Below are 19258 nucleotides of genomic sequence, written 5' to 3' on the forward strand. Positions count from 1 at the left end.
GAACACCGGTTGGGAAACACTGCTCTAGACTGCACACGGCTCTCTCATTTCCTCAGTTGTGGAAGGTCAGCTTCTGGGCAGAAAACCTGGGAAGGTGACCACTGTGCAAGGCTGGACCAAAGGGCCATATCATACACCGCCATTGTTTAAGTGGACAGCTAAGATACGGTACACATACATTTGAATATTTAAAGCCGTAACAACAAGCATGCATGGGCATACTTGTATTTACAAATACACTTAGCACACATAGACACAACGCTTGCTAGGGAACCAGATTGGCAGCCTCTGTTTGCAAAACAGCTCTGAGTTAAAATCGTAATTCTGTCACTTTTACAAGATGGAAGTATAACTCCTCCTGTACATTAACTGCATGGTTATTTATTAAGCAGGGAGGCATATATGAACGTTTAATTGTTATATATTTACGTACTGGTGTACAAAAACCCATTTATATAACAGTGATGCAGCACCAGTACATTGTGTTTTATTTTATTGCTATGGCTAGTGGCTGATTCAAATAAAGATTCTTCTGATCTGATCTGCAACACCAGCTTCTGTCAGTCAACCAAAGCACATGTAAAATACTGTCACGAAGCATTTTATAGCTACTTCCCTCATCCGGAGATTCAAAGTACTTTAAGGAAAATAACAGTGGCTGCAACTGGGAGTTCTGGTGACACGAGAATTGCTGGAACACTCCACTGGTAATCTATTGAGGCTTCTGGCCTTTATGGCTGGATAGGCTTGAAAGTGTGAGTGATCCCTGCTGAAAAACCAGAAGTCAGAGAAGAAGCTGGTTGCCAGTGGTTTAATGCAGGGGTTTAGTGTGCTCTGCAACTCCCCTACAAGGAAAAGTTGCTGCATTTTGGACTTTTTAGTTTAAAGAGAAGACAAGTCAGAGGTGACAGGATAGAAGTTTATAAAACTACGCATGGCATAGTGAGAGTGGTTAGAGGAAAGTCATTAGCATTAGAACTTGTGAAGCCGATGGCCGGAAGATTCAGGACAGATAAAATAAAGAATTTCTTCGCCCAGTGCAGTGTTGAACTAATGGAAGATAAGGCTGTCCACAGCTACTAGCCACGTTCTGCCTCCAGGGTAAGAACCATTATACGTCTGAGCACCAGTTGCTAGCGATTGCAGGTGCGCAGAGTACTGTCATGCTCATGCCCTGCTTGTGGGCAGCCCACAGGCATCCATCCGGTCAGCCATTGCAAGAACAGGATGCTGGACTAAATGGGCCATTGGTCTGATCCAGCCGTCTCGTCTTACATTCATATGTTATCATAATGAAGTAAAATAAGTAAAGTAGGAACCCATTTTGTCAGTTCACATAATTTGAAGAAGTTGCAGAAACCAGCTTTTCTCGGTGCACAGTTTGCATTGCTGGAGGCAGAATTTCCTTTTCCTTTTCAACGCAGAATAAATACTGCCCAAATGATATTCTGGTGTATAACGTACAAGGCTGGTCCACGTGTAACCCCTGCAGATACCTATTTACTTTCTCTGTGGTGAATCATTCAACATTTCTTAGATGTTATTACTGGTGCCAATGCACTTTGTACGATAACATGTAGCCAAGAATAGATCAGGTATATCAAACATTTAATCAGACAGAAATTTAGTGAAGTTGTCTGAAAAAGGAAAACAATTTAATATAAGACCTCCCCCCCCTTTTTAAAGAAGAACCTTAAGGACTGTTTTGAACGTGTTACATACCGAATAACTTCTTGAGGGATCTTAAGTTGGTCGTATTTAAGATGGTCTCTCAGGTCACTCAGGTAATTCAGATACATTACCTTTTTTCCAAACTTGTGACTAAAAATATAAGAAAATTTATACAAACACAGGAATTAGGAATATTTCCTGAAAGTGTTACTTTAATATTATGAAACCTAAATGTCAACGTGAGTGCCAAAAGTGGACTATGATTAAAGCAGCCAAGGCAAAAGATGCATTCATTTTCATTTGATCGAACATAAACATACCATGCTTGAGTCTAATTTGAATAAAAATGACTGTCTTCCATCCTAATATAACTGCTATTTGCATAGATATAGAAACCATTGTTTTGAGAGGGAAACAAAAACCTTTATTTTAATGCAGCATTAAAAATGTATGGAAAGAGTATGTTCTGTTAAGCTTTCTATGTCAATAGTTAAGTGAAAAAAAATAGACCTTGTTGCTGGCAAAGCAATTTGTGCCTTGCTTTATATGGAAAGATTAAATTGTATGACAGCAGTTTCCATAGGTCCAATTCTTCACTGCCTTGACAGAATGGAAACCCCCTGCTCCTGCTAATATCTGGATGTAGGTGTCAGTGTTGGTTGTGTAGTTTCTATTCTGCTGCAGCTCGGATTCCAATGCAAACCAATTAATGTTGCTATTATTAGGATATTCCACTCTATTCTTTTCAATGCAAAGGAAACCCAATGCAAATTAGGGGGGAGGGGAATTACCAATTATATATCATTTGTGGAATGAAAACAGCAATGAACACCAACTGTATTCACTGGATTGATTTCTGTTCCAGATGCATGATGAATAAGTAAACACTGGGAATTTCCACTCCCATTTCCATTGGAATTCTCTGACAATCCCACATGTGTCGCAGGAATAATTTGATGTTGTTGTTTTTCCGGCGAGAACTTTGATCCCTACAAAGGGTTACACTTCCCAAGCAGAAATGATCTTATCTGCCCCTTCCACATGGTTCCTGCAGTCAGAGGGGCATGGGAAAGAAGCTTGGAAGCTTTTCCCGTATTGCTGTGATAACATACGCTACAGACAAACTTGGTGCAGCACAAAACAGTCTTCTCTCTTTTTTAAAGATAGTGTCAGAAGCAGTTCGTCCAGTATTCAACGGGACTGAGCTGAAATTGTTCCAAGAAAGATGATTAAGGGTCTGGAAACCAAGCCTTATGAGGAACAGTTGAGAGAGTTGGGTGTGTTTAGTTTGGGAAAGGGGAGGCTGACAGGAGATATGACAGCCATCTTCAAATATCTCAAGGAATGTCACATGGAAGATTGAATAAGCTTGTTTTCTCCTGCTGTAGAGGGTAGGAGCTGAACCAAAGGTTTGAAGTTGCAAGAAATGAGATTCTGACTAAACATCAGGAAGAACTTTCTGACAGCAAGAGCTGTTCAACAGTGGAAGAGTCTCCCTCGGAAGGTGGTGGACTCTCCCTCGGAAGGTGGTGGACTCTCCTTCCTTGGAGGTTTTTAAGCAGAGGATGGATGGCCATCTGTCATGGATGCTTTAGCAGAGATTCCTGTATTGAGAGGTTGGACCAGATGACTCTTGTGATGCCTTCCAATTCTACAATTCTATGATACTGGGATGATTCACATCAAAATTTGAGAAGGTGTTTGCCTATTTGTTTCCATTACATTCACTCAGGACAATAATAGCCTCAGCACTCCACTCCTGTATGGTGTGTGCTCACTAACTAGACATTTACTCACTGATATTTGGGGTCTGTAAATCAGCAGAATTAGCTCCCACTGCTTTTGGGATCAATATCCCAAATTATCATGATGCTTTGTCCCTCCCACAGTTGTCCCTATGCGCATGGGACTCTGCGGCTGGCAGTCTGTGCAAGAGCATTTCACACAGGGAAGCACAAATCTCTTTGTCTCTTGAACTACACATCCTAGATTAACAGCACACTCTCCCTTTTGTAGAGAAGGATTTGGGCCAGAAACTCACTGTTCAAAATATTGATCATTCAAACTCTGCTTCTGATTGGCTCCAGCACACCTTACAAGATCCAAACACTATGAACATAGGATAGGATATCCATAAGCATAATCAAGCATGATCTAGAACTTAATGGTAATGGGGGTAAAGTCTCAGATCTCTCGGCCCCAGAGAGAGTACCCATTCATGTATCCCTTACTTGGACCCTGAAAATAAGACACAAATTGGGCTAACATACTGTTAATATTATTCCCATTTCTGTAAATTATTCTACAGAATAACATTGAAAGTCCAGCTCTGCATGCACCAGCACCCTCTAGTGGAAGACAGCAGAAATTTTAATTAGAAGAAATTAATTAACGCAAAGAGTTGGCTTCTGCTGTCAAGGAAGTACTTTTACAGAATTAACACTCAATGTGTACAAACCTAGTTAGGCCTTCCAGGATGTTCTTCCATGATAAAATGAAGCATTTATGCCAGCCTATTAGCGAATTCCAAAAGAAAAACACACACGAACAACCAAAAACAGATTGTGTTACCCATGGAAGCAGTGCCTTAAATAATTTGCTCTTCACCTCAGGAGGGCTTCCTGTTCTGCAGAATCTGCTACCTTGACATCAACGTTTTATGGTTTTGCTGCTTTCTAATGGCATGGAACCCAGCCCTTTCACTCTCTCCCTGACTGGAAAAAGCCAACTTCAAGGATGGGGTGGAGATAAACATGAGTGTTTCCAATCACTACTTCAGGAAAAGGCACCCAACACCTACTCCTACGCCCATGAACCTCTAAACTATTCTTCCTCTCAGCTTGAAACAGAAGAAAGAAAGCAGTTCTTCTCAGGTGCCTTGTAAGTTCTTGGATTTGGAAACATCTTGAACATTAAACACACAAACACACACACACAAATGTTCTTTGAATCTCAGCCCACCAGCTGAAATCTAAGGGAGGGGACTTTGGGAAGGAGGTGTAAGGCTCTGGCAGGGTCCTAGAGCCCTCTCACCTCCCCCCCCCCCCCAGCTAGGAAAGTGCTAACTAGGCTTTGGGAAGGAGGCAGGAGTACTCTAGGATGCTGGGAAGTTAAGTCTTATGAACTCACTGAGATTTAGTTCCATCAACACATGTTTAGGATCAGACAGCAAGTAACAGAGGAGAAAGTATCTGACATCAACAGAGTGAGCACAATGGAACAGAGTGGGAAGAGTGAGAACTCTGAACACAGTAGACAGCAAAGTTAGGAGGAAACATAAAATAAAATAATTTCACGTACTCATGCCTAGTCCTCATCACCCATAATATACCGGGTATTTCATTGGCAGGCTCCCCAAGTATTTTTACCTTGTGATTTCTATAACACAGATGTTTCTAGAAATCCACTTAACAATAACAAAAAAGCAAACTACCCTTCAGCTAAGCACAAAATTGTCTTCAGCAAACCAATATGTACCTGATTAGAGGTTTAAAAATGTTCCAAATAATTTTTATGAAATTGGTTGGATGTACAATGTAGAGCGCTTTCAGATTTTTCTTATACCTGCAGAAAAGAAAATTAAATTGTTAGGAGACTTCTGAACGTTACATGCTGTAGTGGAGTGGAGCTGCAATTGAATGTGGGGGGAGTTTTTATTACTGGAACATTATACAGTATTCATTTCAAGTACATCTAATTCAGAGGAATTGAATGTAAAATGAAAAGAAGAAATGGTCAGTCCTGATGGAACTGAAGTAGGTGAAGATTATACAGCGATTACATTACAAACCAGTATCTGAATTGTTTTGTGGGTATAATAATGGTGGGGAAAATCTCTCTAAATGGAAAAAAGTGTGTGGGAAATGGAGAAAGAAAAAAGGTAGCAAGAAGGGAGAAGATCTTTAGAAATTCAAGAGATGGAAACCATTATTTGATTCCAATTTCTGTTATTCATTCATTAAAAAAGAAAGTTTCACACTGAAATGAATTTCCAACTTAATCATTTTCCTTTAAGTATTTTACTTCGCATTCTTAAAGATACCCGAAGTATGGCACTGGCCATAATGATATATGATCAGCACAGCCCCTGGTGGAAGACCTTTCTCAAGGTCTCAAGACCTTTCTTTATAGTGACATGTTGGAGGCAGCCAGAGCAGCTCATTAGGATGCCCACACAGCCATATGAGGAGCAAGTTGAACAAGTGCCCTTCCTTGCCCTGCCCACTGCTGCTACTATCTCCCAAAGTATTTTAAAACCAAGTTCATAGTAGTCACAGGGGTTGCTGGGTGGGCTAGGTGCACCCCCACCCTGAATATCCTTTGTTTTATCCCTCTTCTGTCTAGACCTGTCACTCCTGAGCTATGCAAGATGTACTGACAGTTGAGCTGTGGGTGGTTGGAGGCAGGAAAAATTAGGTTAAAACTGTTATTGATGTGGTGCTATGCCAGTGCGAAAGATTTCCAGGACTTTGTAGCACTGCAAGGCAAATCGAAAGGAGTGAATACTCCTTTGTGCATTCTAAGTTCATGGTGGTCGGGATTCTAATAACAGGTGCAGGTTGCCTTAGAGTTTGACCGATTTGCCAGGCATATGGAGCTTCCTGCTTGTTCACTACTTTTCTGCATGAGGACAGGGACAAACAGGCGAATTTCTTGCAGAAGTGAAAACATCACTATGGGATCCAGCAGCTTGCACTCCATCAACCCAGGGAGACTAAAGACAGCAATTCTCCCTCTCCTCGCAATGTTATTTCTATCCCATGCAACAATTGTGAAGTCAGAATGCTTCTGATATGCCAAAAGCCTGGTAAATATTGTTAATCTGTTTTAAATCATGCCACCCTAATCATATAGGACAGAGTTCATCTAGATCTCCTCCCTTCTGTGAATGAGTGCCACAGGCCTTTCTGCAAAGGCAGCTTAAGCTCTAGGTTATTGTGATGACAAAAATAGGAAGACCAAATATGTGCTATGACGTGCGCCAGGAAGGGGCGGGCAGGATGGAAATGCAATCAATTTTTAATTAAAAGTGGGAAAAACCTGGCCAAACGATGCCTTTATAATGGTGATTTTTTATTTTTATTTTTAAAAAGCATAATTTAGAAAACATACTTCCTGTCAAATTCTTTGTAGGCGCTTTGCAACCAACTCAGGGAGGGTTTATTCTTACTGTTCAGTCCATAGTGAAAGTAGACCACTGTGTAATCATTTTCCACATACTGGTCCAGTGCATACTTTAAATATCTGGAATAAAAGCAACATAGAACACATCAATAAATACACCGTATTTTCACTGTGGTTCTTTAGCTCTAAAGAAGAGAAGGAATACAGGTGCCCAATGGCCTGATACATACCATTTTCATGGTATGCTTAAGCCCAAACACTGAACATCCCCCACAGGACTTGCTAGTATTAAAAGCTTGTTCAGAGATCATTCAAATACAAAGAAAGAGCATAATTCAATGATGAAGTGAATGATGCTTGATTTTACGGCTGACGATTGGAAAGCTATAATGGATGTAGCCCCCACCCTGCCCTGCCTGTTGACACATGAGTGAAAATAAGAAAAGACTTACTCTAATAAGCGTCTGTGATTAAGTTGATAGGAAGGAGGCAAACGGCAGCAACTGAAAGCAATCACTTTTCTCCCCAAATTATCATCACCTGGTAAACCAACAAGAGTTTAGTTATCAGGGTGATAATTTCACTCTAAATGCACATGTTTTAAACGCAAAGCTTTACATGCTGGAGGACTAAAGTTTAATAGGAGGATGTAAGATAAAATGAGAGTAGATCAGCAATTATTAAAAACAAGCTGTTGTGGGGAGCTACTTCTCCCCCAACTCCTCTCCCAAATACCATGCAGATAACCATGTTCACAAATGGGGCTTCTGGGCTGCACTGACACAAAACCACTTGTTGCTAGAGCTTCTGAATCTATTGATGGGCCCCTGCACTCCCAGCCTGGTTTGCTCCTCCTTTGGGGTGGGATGAGGAGAGGGAGAAAAAAAGAAATGAAAGAAGTGAGATGTGGTTTCTCCCAATGCCTGCCCTATAGGAGCAGGGGTGGGCATTTGGAGAGGATCCCTAACTTGGGGCGGGGGGGGGGGAGGCTAGCAGGACAAACTGTGTTCAATAATCAATACAGGACACAGCATTTTACACTGAAATATGGGAAGATGCCGTGTTGTTATACAGGATGAGTGGCAGAGATCAGTCCGAGTGAGGGGCTGATCTGGTCACCCATTTGCTTTCCCTTCTACTTGCAGGCTTCTATTTTTGCCCTAACCCTCCAAGGACTGTATTTCTTTATTACAGGTTAAATAACTTAAAGCAGAAAAATTAAATGATTTGCAAATACAAAGAAGATGCCAAAGAGGTTTTCAGCAAACATACCTACAAGGTGAAGTATATTATGTCTGGCCACATCATAATATGGGTGTGTTGGGCTTATTTCAGCATCACCATTTGACACAGATGCAAATGATACCTGGCTCCCTTCAAGTTCTGCATTTTCTGCCTCATCTTTCCTTAATTCTGAAGCAAAAAACATATTTAGGTACATTTACAAAAAAACAACAACCCAGTAACTCAGGACCAAATAATTAAAAAAAGAATACTGTTCTTTATTAATATATTCCAGTTATTCAGATGCCAAGTACTTCTAGTCCAGATTCCTGTTTGCTGGCAAGCAAATCCATCTGGGCAGCTCACAACTGGGGCTTGAAGACTGCCACTCTCCCTTGCTGGGGTTTCCAGTATTGACAGGTCTGTGACCACTGCTAGATGGTGAAATTGCCCACTCCCCCTTTAAAGCCATATAAGCTAATGACAATCACTGTGTTTTTATGGCAGTGAATTTCCAGTGATGGGTTTTTAATTTTGTCTATTTTACCTTTTTTAATTTATAAAATTTCTATACCGCCCTCATTCGAAGATCAAAGGGCAGTTTACAATACAAAACACAAAAATACATACAAGAATAACAAACAAAACCAATAAACCTCCCACACACAGTTATTTGTTTTTATTGAATCCGTGTTCATACAACAGTTATCCAAAATGCCTATGTATTTGTTATAAAACACTACTGTTTGATGTTGCGATAGCTCAGTCTGTAGTGCATGAGACTGGTGCATGAGTGCATGGTTTGATTCCATGTTGGACAGACGATTCCTGCATTGCAGGGAGGTTGATTAGACAACCCTTGTGGTGTCTTCCCACCCTGCAATTCTAAATCTATGATGCTTTGCATTGAATATGGCACTAGTGAACCCGTGCTGATATGAACAGCTGAAAGGGGTGAAAGCTGTGAGATGTATCAGGAGTGGGGCAGGGGACAACTTCACTCTAGTAATGGGAACACATCCTTATTGAGATTTTCAAAATGTGTTCCTGGAGTTCCCTAGAAACTCATTAAGGATTTCTTCTGAATGAGAAGACTAGCTGCTCTGAAAAACAACAGTCTGCAACTGCCTGTCTCTGTACTTTGTGGCCACAGGAGAGAAATGGTGAACCCCCGAATTCAGTCCATGGCCCTGCAAACTGGCTACACCTGGTGTAGGAATCAACAATGTGAGTAGAGTGGACTGGATATATTTTCTTAAGACGACAGCTTCCAATATATTTTCCCATAATGAGGGAAAGCCTTCCTGGAGAGAGAAACCACTGAAAACTGCTCCTTTAACATAGCATTATAATAGGAATGTGTACAAATTAATGGAAAACATTGATGTTACAGTTGTTACTGTGGAGATTTTCTGCATATCTGGTGAAGAGGCCCTCTAAAAATTTTTGGAAGGAGATGGTTAGCATTAACAGCACTAATGCTATTGGCACATCACATTTATCAGAAAGTTTAAAGAGCAGTGTAAAGATCCTGGATAACAAATTAACCATTAACTTTTAATTAATAATTCATATAATTATTAATACAGAAATAGTTAACTATAACAATGCCAATTTTCACATTGCATAAAGCATAAGCCATTGCACTTATGTTAAAAGTGACCTATTTTAATAGCAAGGAAGAAACAGTTTTATACTATTTTGTAAAGTTAAAATGTAAAAATGATCAGGCATTAACTCTAATGGAAATCTATTAATATTAAATATTAGCTTATGTCATTATTTATCAAAGTGAATAGGCAATGCTTTCTTAATGGACCAGTAAACACTGTTAGTATGTTTAAAAAGTAAGAATTATATTATTTCTGTGTCACATTAAGCATCCCTCTAGTCCAGCAGCCAACCAGATGCTTCTGGAAGTTCATGAGCAGGGTAAGGGGGTGCCGGCAACCTGCTGTTATTTGTTCCAGGCACCCAAGCACTCAAAGGTATACTGCTTCCAACTACAGAGGATTGTTCTTACATGCAATGATTTGTGTGCAATTTCCTCCCTTTTATGTATAAGTGGTGAGATACAATTTATGTTTTCTGAATAAACAGGGTTTTCAAAAGTCAAATTTCTATATTATTATATGTTAGAATTGATCCCCCCCCCAAAAAAAATGATGGGCCCCCTAATGAGTTGGCCATATGGTTATGTTCATTGGAACATCTTCAAAAGATAACACACAATCAGGAGGTCTCTAGCCTCATTCAATACTTGTCTGTTTAGAGTAATGACTCCCATTTGTGCCACAATATGTGATGATAGCATTATTCCAATAGCCTAGAATTTCACTGTGAACACATGCCAATAATTCATTTAAACTGTGTGTATTAAACTAACCTTCAACCTTAATAGCTTTTGATAATAAGGTACATGCCAGTGCAGCGGTTGTAACTCAAAAATATTACACTATCCTGGCAAAAGTTTTTCACTTAGGGAAGAATGTCTTCTAAATCATCTGGAAATATATAGAAGATACCACTTGATGGGCAGTAATAGATCTATCTATAATTTACCTATTTCAGCTAACTTTTCAAAATCGATTTCTGACATGCCTTCCATATACAAAGCTATCCAATGCAGAGAATGTTGTCTTCTAGTTCTTCAGTCCTTGATCAACCCTGAAAAACAACACGAAAATTATTAGAATCAGAGAGAAGGAGCATATTTTTAGGGCTCAGTTCCAGAGACATCTTGTTGCAGCTGTGCTAGGCACTCAGCATTGCATGACCTTTCTGCTCGTTTCTCTTGTAATAAAAAGAAGGCACCTATCTGCTTATTTCTTATTAAATTCATCAAAACCTTTCCAAGAGTGGGCAGATCAGTATGGATCTTCAGGAAACTGTCTGAGTGATCTGCAGTGGATAAGCAACTGTTTCCAGCTCACAATGCTTTTAGCAGTGGTGATGAGAAAAAGCATTATTATTTTTTTTCTCTCTCTCTGCTAAATTAGGCTGCTGGAAACTGGGACAGGAGAAGAGAAGAGAAGAGAAGAGAAGAGAAGAGAAGAGAAGAGTTCTGGTGTTGCAAGGAAACTCCTGGGCTGACAATGGGCTCTGAAGCAACTTGTTCTTCCATTCTATGTCTCCCTTCCTGATCCACTTGGTGTAACTCAGAATTCTAGTGGGAAAACAAAATAGATTCTGCAATCCTAAAGTCTGCCCAGTCCTGATGCACATAAAAACACCATTAAAACCCTAAGCTGCAGCAAAAAGAGAGCAGGTATGGGAACAGCAGAAAAATCAAATATCTAAATCACAGCCCAAAGTGGACTTAAAACAGAAATGTTCTTGCTTGTCTCCTTGTAGTGGGATGACCAAGGCTAGGCAAATGGGAGGTTAGTTTTGCCGACCCACATGGGAATGGACTCCGGAAGAGTCAGGAAGTGGGTCTTTTCCTCAGCACCAAATTGACCCTGTGTGAGTAATAAGCAACAGGCAGATAGGCAGGCAAAAGCTCTTGGGAGGCAGAGCCCCCTTACTGCCTCCACCCACTCTGCCCCACCAAAGGTCTAGGTGAGCAAATCCTTCAGCCTAAGTTTATTTCGCAGATTTTCTAAACAGTGCCAGAATGCCCCTGCAAAAAAATCAGAAACAAGTTAAAACGCGAAGGGAGATGGGATCATGAAAAGAGAACATCTGCCCAGTTTTCAGCATATTGTTCCTGAGGGGCTCCAATTAGAAAGTTTCCATTTACAAGAAAAAAATTACTGTAGCACCCTAGGAAATTAATTTACCCCTGACCATAGCATTCTCTGTTCCTAAGAGATAACATAATCTCCTTAATAGCATTTGACGCCAAGTCTTACTGTTTATAGTGAACTGCCAGAATTAACTCTTCCTCAATGCCTAATGAAGGGAAATGTTCCACAATAAAAATTTGGAAACCTTCTACAATAAAGCCCAATTTGTATCATTCATGAGTACTACCTTTTGACAGCCTAGAAAGATTGTTGCCATGTAGGCATTAAAAAAAAAATGAAACTGCAAACACAAGTTAAAAAAAAATAAAAGAACCTGCATCAATGGATAGATGAAACAAAGCCAAAGGATTCCTTGCAATGTTTGTTAACTCTTTGATGCTTTCCCTTTGTTCCTCTGGCTGTCAGCTACACCTCTTATTTAAATGTAAAGCAGAATGCTATTGATCTGGATCTTTAAAAGGGAGGGAGGTCCCTATCTCCACACGCATCTGCCCTCCACCAATAACTCTTTGTTTCTTCTAAGATGCAACATGAAATATCAGGCTACTTTAATATGCAAAGTACATTTTGCATTCTTTAACATCTTGAGAGGAGCTAAAGTTTCAGAGAACTTTTTTTAAAAGATAAAAATATCAATATTAAATTAAACCTGCATGCTTACTATAGGGTACCAAGAAAAGTAAAATGCAGCCAGTAACAGTTGGGAGAGAGCAAAAGAGCTTGCATATCATTTTTATGAATTCTCTAATTAATGTCTAGGTTTCCCGTGCTGTGATCCTCTGGCTCCCGTGGCAGTTTATTTCCTGAGTAAAAATCCAAAAAATATCTCAACAACATCAATCCTAAAAAAGTTCAACAACTTCAATCCTAAAAAAAGGTTAACAACTTGGGTCAGCCCCTTTCACTTCAGCAAATCTGGCCCTCTTTGAAAAAACACACCAGTGCTCTAGATCTCCCACTCAAAGGTTAGGCAGAGAAGAGAGAAAGACAGCTCTGGGAGGTCTCTCCCTGCCCCATGGAAACCTCTGTGACACTTGCCTCGCTGGCACTGGAGCTCTGGCATCAGTCGTCCCTGTAACCTCACTTCTCACACTGAGGGAACAGCCAGAAGGCTCTCGGAGCTGGACCTCAGAGTATGGGCTCAATGACATGCTCCTTTAGGTATGCAGGGCCAAAGCCGTTTGGGGTGTTAAAGGTCAGCACCAGCATTTTGAATTGTGCTTGGAAACATACTGGGAGCCAGTGAAGATCCTTTGTTACATGGTCCCAGCGGTGCTCAGTCAACAATTCCGGCTTAGTTGTAGTTTCCAGGTCACCTTCAAAGGTAGCCCCATGTAGAGCGCATTGCAGTAGTCCAAGCGGGAGATAACCAGAGCATGAACCACTCTGGCGACACAGAGCACAGGCAGGTAGGGTCTCAGTCTGCGAACCAGATGGAACTGGTAGACAGCTGCCCTGGACACGGAATTGACCTGTGCCTTCAATGGACTGTTGTGAGTCCAAAATGACTCCCAGGCTGAGCACCTGTTCCTTCAGAGGCACAGTTGCTCCATTCAGGACCAGGGAGTCCTCCACACCGGCCCACCCACTGTTCCCTCAAGTTTCTGAGGTGTGCAACCAGGTGCCCCCATGACAGGCATCCTCATCGAGGCTGGAGCTGCGGGGAACCAAGCCACACCTGGGCCTTCGAGGCTGGCACTGTGCTTCTTTCTCCTTGGGGTCAGCAAAGGGACGCGTACCCCTGGGCCAGTTGAGAGGGAGGAAGGGAGAGCTCAAGTGACCACCATTTTACGCAGACTCCTGCCATATTCTCAGGACACGCTGAGGGAGCAGAGAAGGGGCAGCTCTGCAACTTCGCACCCCTGCACCATCCTCCGCGCCAGAGCCCTTTTGCGCATCATTCATCATCCCTCTCCTGGCGCCACCAGCCAGTCACCCCCTACACAGGTCAGCAGGCACCGGGGCTCCCCAGGCTGTGTGGGAAAGGGAGGGGAGAGAGAGAGAGAGAGAGAGAGAGAGAGAGAGAGAGAGAGAGAAAGAAAGAAAGGGAAAGTCAGTCAGGGGGGCAAAGAAGGGTCCCTAAGAGGAGAAGGTTCTCCTGAGTAGAAGGCAGCAGGCAGGGAGAAATAGGGGGAGAGTGGGAGGCTGCCTGGTGCCCAGCTGGTTCTTGCGGGGTGGGAGCTTGGATCAAAAAAAGAGGCAGATGGCAGCGGGCAGCAAGAAGCTGGCAGGGTGCTTCTCCTGGCCATTAACCACTCTGCACGGCAGGTCTCCTAGTCCCATGGAGTAGAGGGAAGCAAGGAGAGACCCCATAACTCGTGCAGCCCTGCTCACTACTCGTGCCGGCCCTCTCCTACTAAGGGCTCAAGCTGCCTCATTGTCCATGTGGCAGTGCCATCCATTGGCCACGAGACGCCGCCAGGGTGGGGTGGGACAAGTTGAGGAGGAAGAGAGGAAGGAGCAGGGTAGCCGCCAATGCCAATGTGGCTGCCCAGTGTGTGCCTCTCCCCCAGCTGCCTAGTCCACCAGGGGGTGCAACACTTGGCACCACCCTGGCAGCCCGTAACCCACACTATGCCCTGATGTATAGGCGTAGTCAAGGGAGGGCAGGGGGCAACTCCCCTCCCCCAGATCAAGTAAAATAGAAATAACTAACTGACCAATCATGTTGGTTCTGCCCCCCCCAACAAAAGTCCTGATGCCAGGTCTGGGTTGGGCATGGATCCCAGGGGACAGAGCAAGGTGTAGCCTCCTCAGTCCTCTGATACACCCTCCCCTTGGAGGTGGGGCTGGTGGCAGCTATAGTTCAACATCTGGAGGCATATTGCTTCAAGGTCCTATTGATTTAAATGAAGAGTTAACTATATGCTTACATTTCTTCTATTGAAATCAGTGGGATTTAAGTGCTTACCTTTGACTTTTGAGGACCCTTTATTATTATTTTAAAAGCAGAAATTTCACATTACACCAGAGAAAGATAACAGGTTTCTTTCCTTTTTTTTTTAAAAAAAAATTATGTTCTTTAAAAGCATCATGTTAGATATTTTGTGGATTCTAAGCTTTGGCTTTTGGTGATAAGATACAGGACAGAGAGGGGCACACAGAAAGGTTAATTTCTGAGATGGACTGAGATGCAGCCTTGGGAAAGTCAGGATGAAAGCAAGACAGACGAGCTTTTGTGTGCTATCATTCCAGGTTACACACTGATCAGACAGAGCAGATATTTTGGAAACCAATTTTCTCCCAGTCTCATTCATTCAACATTTGAGTTGAGAGAGAGAGAGAGAGAATGCTGTTTTATTTTCAAGAAATATATACTATCCAGAGCCAAGGAAGAACTCTTGCTTGGGCATTGATATTTCAGTTTAAACTCAAGCAGTTACAGACACCATCCTGAAATGCCTTCTTAATTATTCTACGCTGAAACAAGGGCTTCTTAAAGTTACATTAATATCCCTCCATGATGGTGTACACCTAGAGACACATTTTCCTTAATGCTTGAGGTAGAGGACACATACTGTAAGAGTGTGAAGCTAATGTACCACAGTGTCCCAACGCAAGCACACACTAAAGCATGGGTAGGCAAACTAAGGCCCAGGGGCCGGATCCAGCCCAATCAGCATGTTTTTACCTGAGTAGAATGTGTGCTTTTACTTAAAATGCATCTCTGGGTTATTTGTGGAGCCTGCCTGGTGTTTTGACATGAGTAGAATGTGTGCTTGTTTTGAAAATGCACCTCTGGGTTATTTGTGGGGCATAGGAATTCGTTCATTATTTTTTTTCAAAATATAGACCGGCCCCGCCCATAAGGTCTGAGGGACAGTGGACCGGCCCCCTGTAGAAAAAGTTTGCTGACCCCTACTAAAGTCATATCATATTATTATTGTTGTTGTTATTACTATTATTCTAAAGTTTAAAATGGAAAGATTGGGGGATGGCATCATGGTATCACAACAAATGACCAATAGGAACAGCCAATTAAAAAAAATAATAATTAGTCACTGCTCACAGGCTAAATACTTTTTTATTATTCGTTCTTATTCCTCATTTCTGCTGACATAAAGTATTTTATGCTACAAACTGTGATTTTATAATATTAGTTTATGTGAACCACTCAGAAAACAATAGTACTGAGCAGTTTTATATAAACACAGTAAATAAATAATAATAATATAAACAATGTATTGTATTAAAAATGGAATATGTGAAATGGTCTTCATAGAGAAAAACGACAGTTCAAAGATTTTCAGGGAAGACCAAGGTGATGGCATTAACTCTCCCAAGGGCTCCTCAAAGCATCCTAATAATGGGGGGGGAGGGGAGGGAGAGAAAGGAGTTGGGGAAAGTGTTAGGCAACTCATTCTATCAACTGTCTACTCCCTGGTTCAGACTGGGAGACTCCTCATACTTTACCCTCTGATGCACTTTGAAAAGTAAGAGAGCTGCAGGCTACTATTTCAGTTGTTCTGTCATGCTGCCATGTGTCTCCTAATGGTGCAGCAATAAAACTGCTAGCACCTTTGCAAAGCTAAGCAGGGTCCAGAATCGTTTCAAACTGGATGGGATTCCTGCACCGCAGAGGATTAGATTAGATGTCCCTTGAGGTCCTTTCCAACTCCATGAATCTAGTTCAGCTCACAAAAATTGGCAGTGTACTGGTCATTTTTGGCACACAGACACTCCAGCAACTTTCAAAACCATCTCTGCCTTGTCATCTAGAAGCAATTTTATTTGCCACAGGCAACCAGGATAGTAGTTACTGGTACTACCTGGTACTACCTAGCCAGCTCCATTCTAGTTTGAGACTGCAGAGTTGTGGATAAAAACAGTTGCCTCTTCACACTTCTGAAAGGTGATCCCTCCTGGTCACAAGACCAAGTATCAGTGCCACTTTTATTTTTATTTCACTAAGTTTTTGGGTCATGTGAATGGGCTCTTAAATAAGTCTAAATGGTGGCTGGATTACAGCCAGAGCTTGGCATAAAACAGACAGCAAAATCTTATATTCGCTTGAAGCAGTGCACGTGTTTATTGGGTAAGGATGATTAGCTGTTAATCGCAATAAACATTAATGATCAACCGTTTTATGAAATCTGCTTTCTATTAAATTAACTAACTGTAAAAGGAAGCAACAACAAAGAATTATGTTAGGCTAAATCCACACTCAAGCAGAGATTATATCCCAAGAGTATAATGCTTTGGATCTTAGACTGAAATATATTTTAAGATGGCAGCTTTAATTGAATTAAGCTGGCAAGCTAGTGGACAACAGTCTGGAGTGTAGTAACTACATATTTTTAACTGCAAGAATGATCCACAGGGAATCATTCAGCTCAAATAAATTAGCTCTTCATAAAGAATATTAATATATTAAATAACACAGGCTCGAGTTTCTTAAGCATAGCACACAATAGAAGCAAAGAAACACAGAGCAAATGAGACAACAATGGCAATCGGCACATTGAAACAATGCAGATTCCCACATCAACAAGGACATAGAGAGGTTCACCCAGTTCCCAGTGCACCCTATGAGATGAATTACATGTGGGTGGGAACAGGCACCTTGGTCCAGGGCTACAAATTACCCACAACATAGTGTGACTACAGCTAGATCAAGACCCTTACCTTTATTTCAATCAAGTGCTGTTTAAAATGGTAAAATGATTCTAAAATTGTGAAAAGACCTTCATGCAGCTTGCCTGCTCAGGAAAGGAACCAAAGATAGCCAGTGTGCCAAGTCACAGTATTTCCTCTGGGTTTCCTATGACCTTCATCAAGCTATGCAGATAGAAAATTTAAGTACCAAAATGGAAGAAGTGAACTGAAGCAGAAACACGTACTGATCTTAACAGGACTTCAAGTATGTGTAGGAATCTAGTTTTAATGAGATAACAAACACAATAAAACTTCAACCGGCTGTTCAGGTAAAAAGCAGGAAATGTTTGTCAGCACCACACAGGCACCATGTAAAGCTGTTGTGTTGCAGAGAACAGGGAAGAAAACGCAAACACAGTGGAGCCATTCTTTTAGTAAAACTGAAGTAAAGGGTACAAAATAAGGGTCTTCCCGCTTGCATGAGGAGAGAGGAGGGTACTTGCCCTCCAAATCTCCTCTGGGGTGTCAGCTAACCAAGGACATTTTTAATCTGCTTTCTTTCCAGGTCCTTGGAGGAAATCCTGCTGGACAGGTAGAGAGGGTGTGTGTGTGTGTGTATATATGTGTGAGATCAGCATACATGGTTAGAGGTTAAGCACATCCCTTGCACACACCCCTTGCACTTCCTATGCCAATACCCACCCCACCCTTGCAGTTGTCTGATGTGCACACACCTCCCACTGTCACTCCTTCCCTCTCCTTCATCTTACACAGTACAGGAGATGAAGGTTTGAGAATACCTTATTTGCTCCATTAATTATGAAAATTCTAAAATTTTAGTTTTCGAAAAAAGCTTCTTCCCGTCTAAATGGGTGCTGGATGGCCATAACCTTGAACGGATCAAATACTTCAGTTATCTAGGGCTCACATTCCATCATACAGGATCTTGGAAGCACCACTGGCAAACCTCCCTTCAAAAGTCGGAGATCACAAAGCTAGCCATACTCAGATTCTTTTTCACAAAGGGCAGCAAATATGTTCCAGCAGCCTTAAGGGTTTTCAACGCAAAACCCGTTTCCCAACTCCTGTATGCTGCACATGTCTGGCATAATGGGGACCTGCCAAAGCTAGATGGCTTTCAGGCAAAATTTCTACGATCTCTGCTGCAGGTACCCAACTGTGTCCCCAACTCCATACTTCTGTTAGAAGCTGGTGAATGCCCAATTTCAACTAAAGCGTGGTGGGCTGCCCTAAAACACTGGCTCAGGATTTCAGTGTTTGATCTAGGGAAGGGTTTGTACCAACACCTGACCAATGAGGAATTTGTCAGCAAATGGCAGAAAACCATGGCTAAAAAAGCCACCTCTATTGGTCCATCACCCCCCAACTGTATTAGCTGGGTTATGAAGGTGCCCAAAAGATGTTATAGCAAAGATTATGGGATAATGCACACAGTGACTTACGATCTCAATCACACGCAGTCTGTAGTCTGCTGGCAGTAGGAGTACAATATGGGCATGTCTTTAAGTTAACATCTTTAAAACCTGACAGTACCAAACTATCGAAGGCTTTTCACCAAAGTCAGACTAAACGTCTTTCCTTCTGCAGTGTTGGACGGCAGGTTGAGAGGAGTTCCCTACCAGGACAGATTTTGCTCATGTGCTCAAGACATCGATTCCATAAAACATATTTTGTTGCACTGTGCAAATTATGAGCAAGCCAGGGCTGAACTGATAATACCCTTGCTGTTACCTTTCCCGGGAAAATCAGAGGCTCACTATGTCAGGTTCCTATTGGAAGACCAGACAAATGCTAGAACATTAGCAGTGGCAAAGTTTTTATTGGTGGTTGCAAGAACCAATGATCCCTATATTCTGAACAAAATGCTTGTTTAA

The 19258-nt window shown here is 41.8% G+C and overlaps 1 protein-coding gene across 3 annotated transcripts in view; it reads right to left on the reverse strand.

Moving 5' to 3' along the window:
• Positions 1 to 19258, reverse strand: part of LOC310844624 (rho GTPase-activating protein 8-like) — a 44915-nt gene that overhangs the window by 23001 nt on the left and 2656 nt on the right. For all 3 annotated transcript variants that reach the window (XM_083738908.1, XM_083738909.1, XM_083738907.1), the window contains exons 2-7: positions 10582 to 10686; positions 8068 to 8208; positions 7248 to 7335; positions 6784 to 6915; positions 5149 to 5235; positions 1723 to 1821 (exon numbers count right to left, since the gene is read on the reverse strand). In XM_083738908.1, coding sequence (XP_083595034.1) covers positions 1723 to 1821; positions 5149 to 5235; positions 6784 to 6915; positions 7248 to 7335; positions 8068 to 8208; positions 10582 to 10627 — 593 coding nt within the window. In that variant the 5' untranslated portion in view covers positions 10628 to 10686. The remainder of the gene's footprint in view (positions 1 to 1722; positions 1822 to 5148; positions 5236 to 6783; positions 6916 to 7247; positions 7336 to 8067; positions 8209 to 10581; positions 10687 to 19258) is intronic.

The sequence above is a fragment of the Podarcis gaigeae genome (genome assembly GCF_964106915.1).
Source record: "Podarcis gaigeae genome assembly, chromosome: 5".
Lineage (NCBI taxonomy): Eukaryota > Metazoa > Chordata > Lepidosauria > Squamata > Lacertidae > Podarcis > Podarcis gaigeae.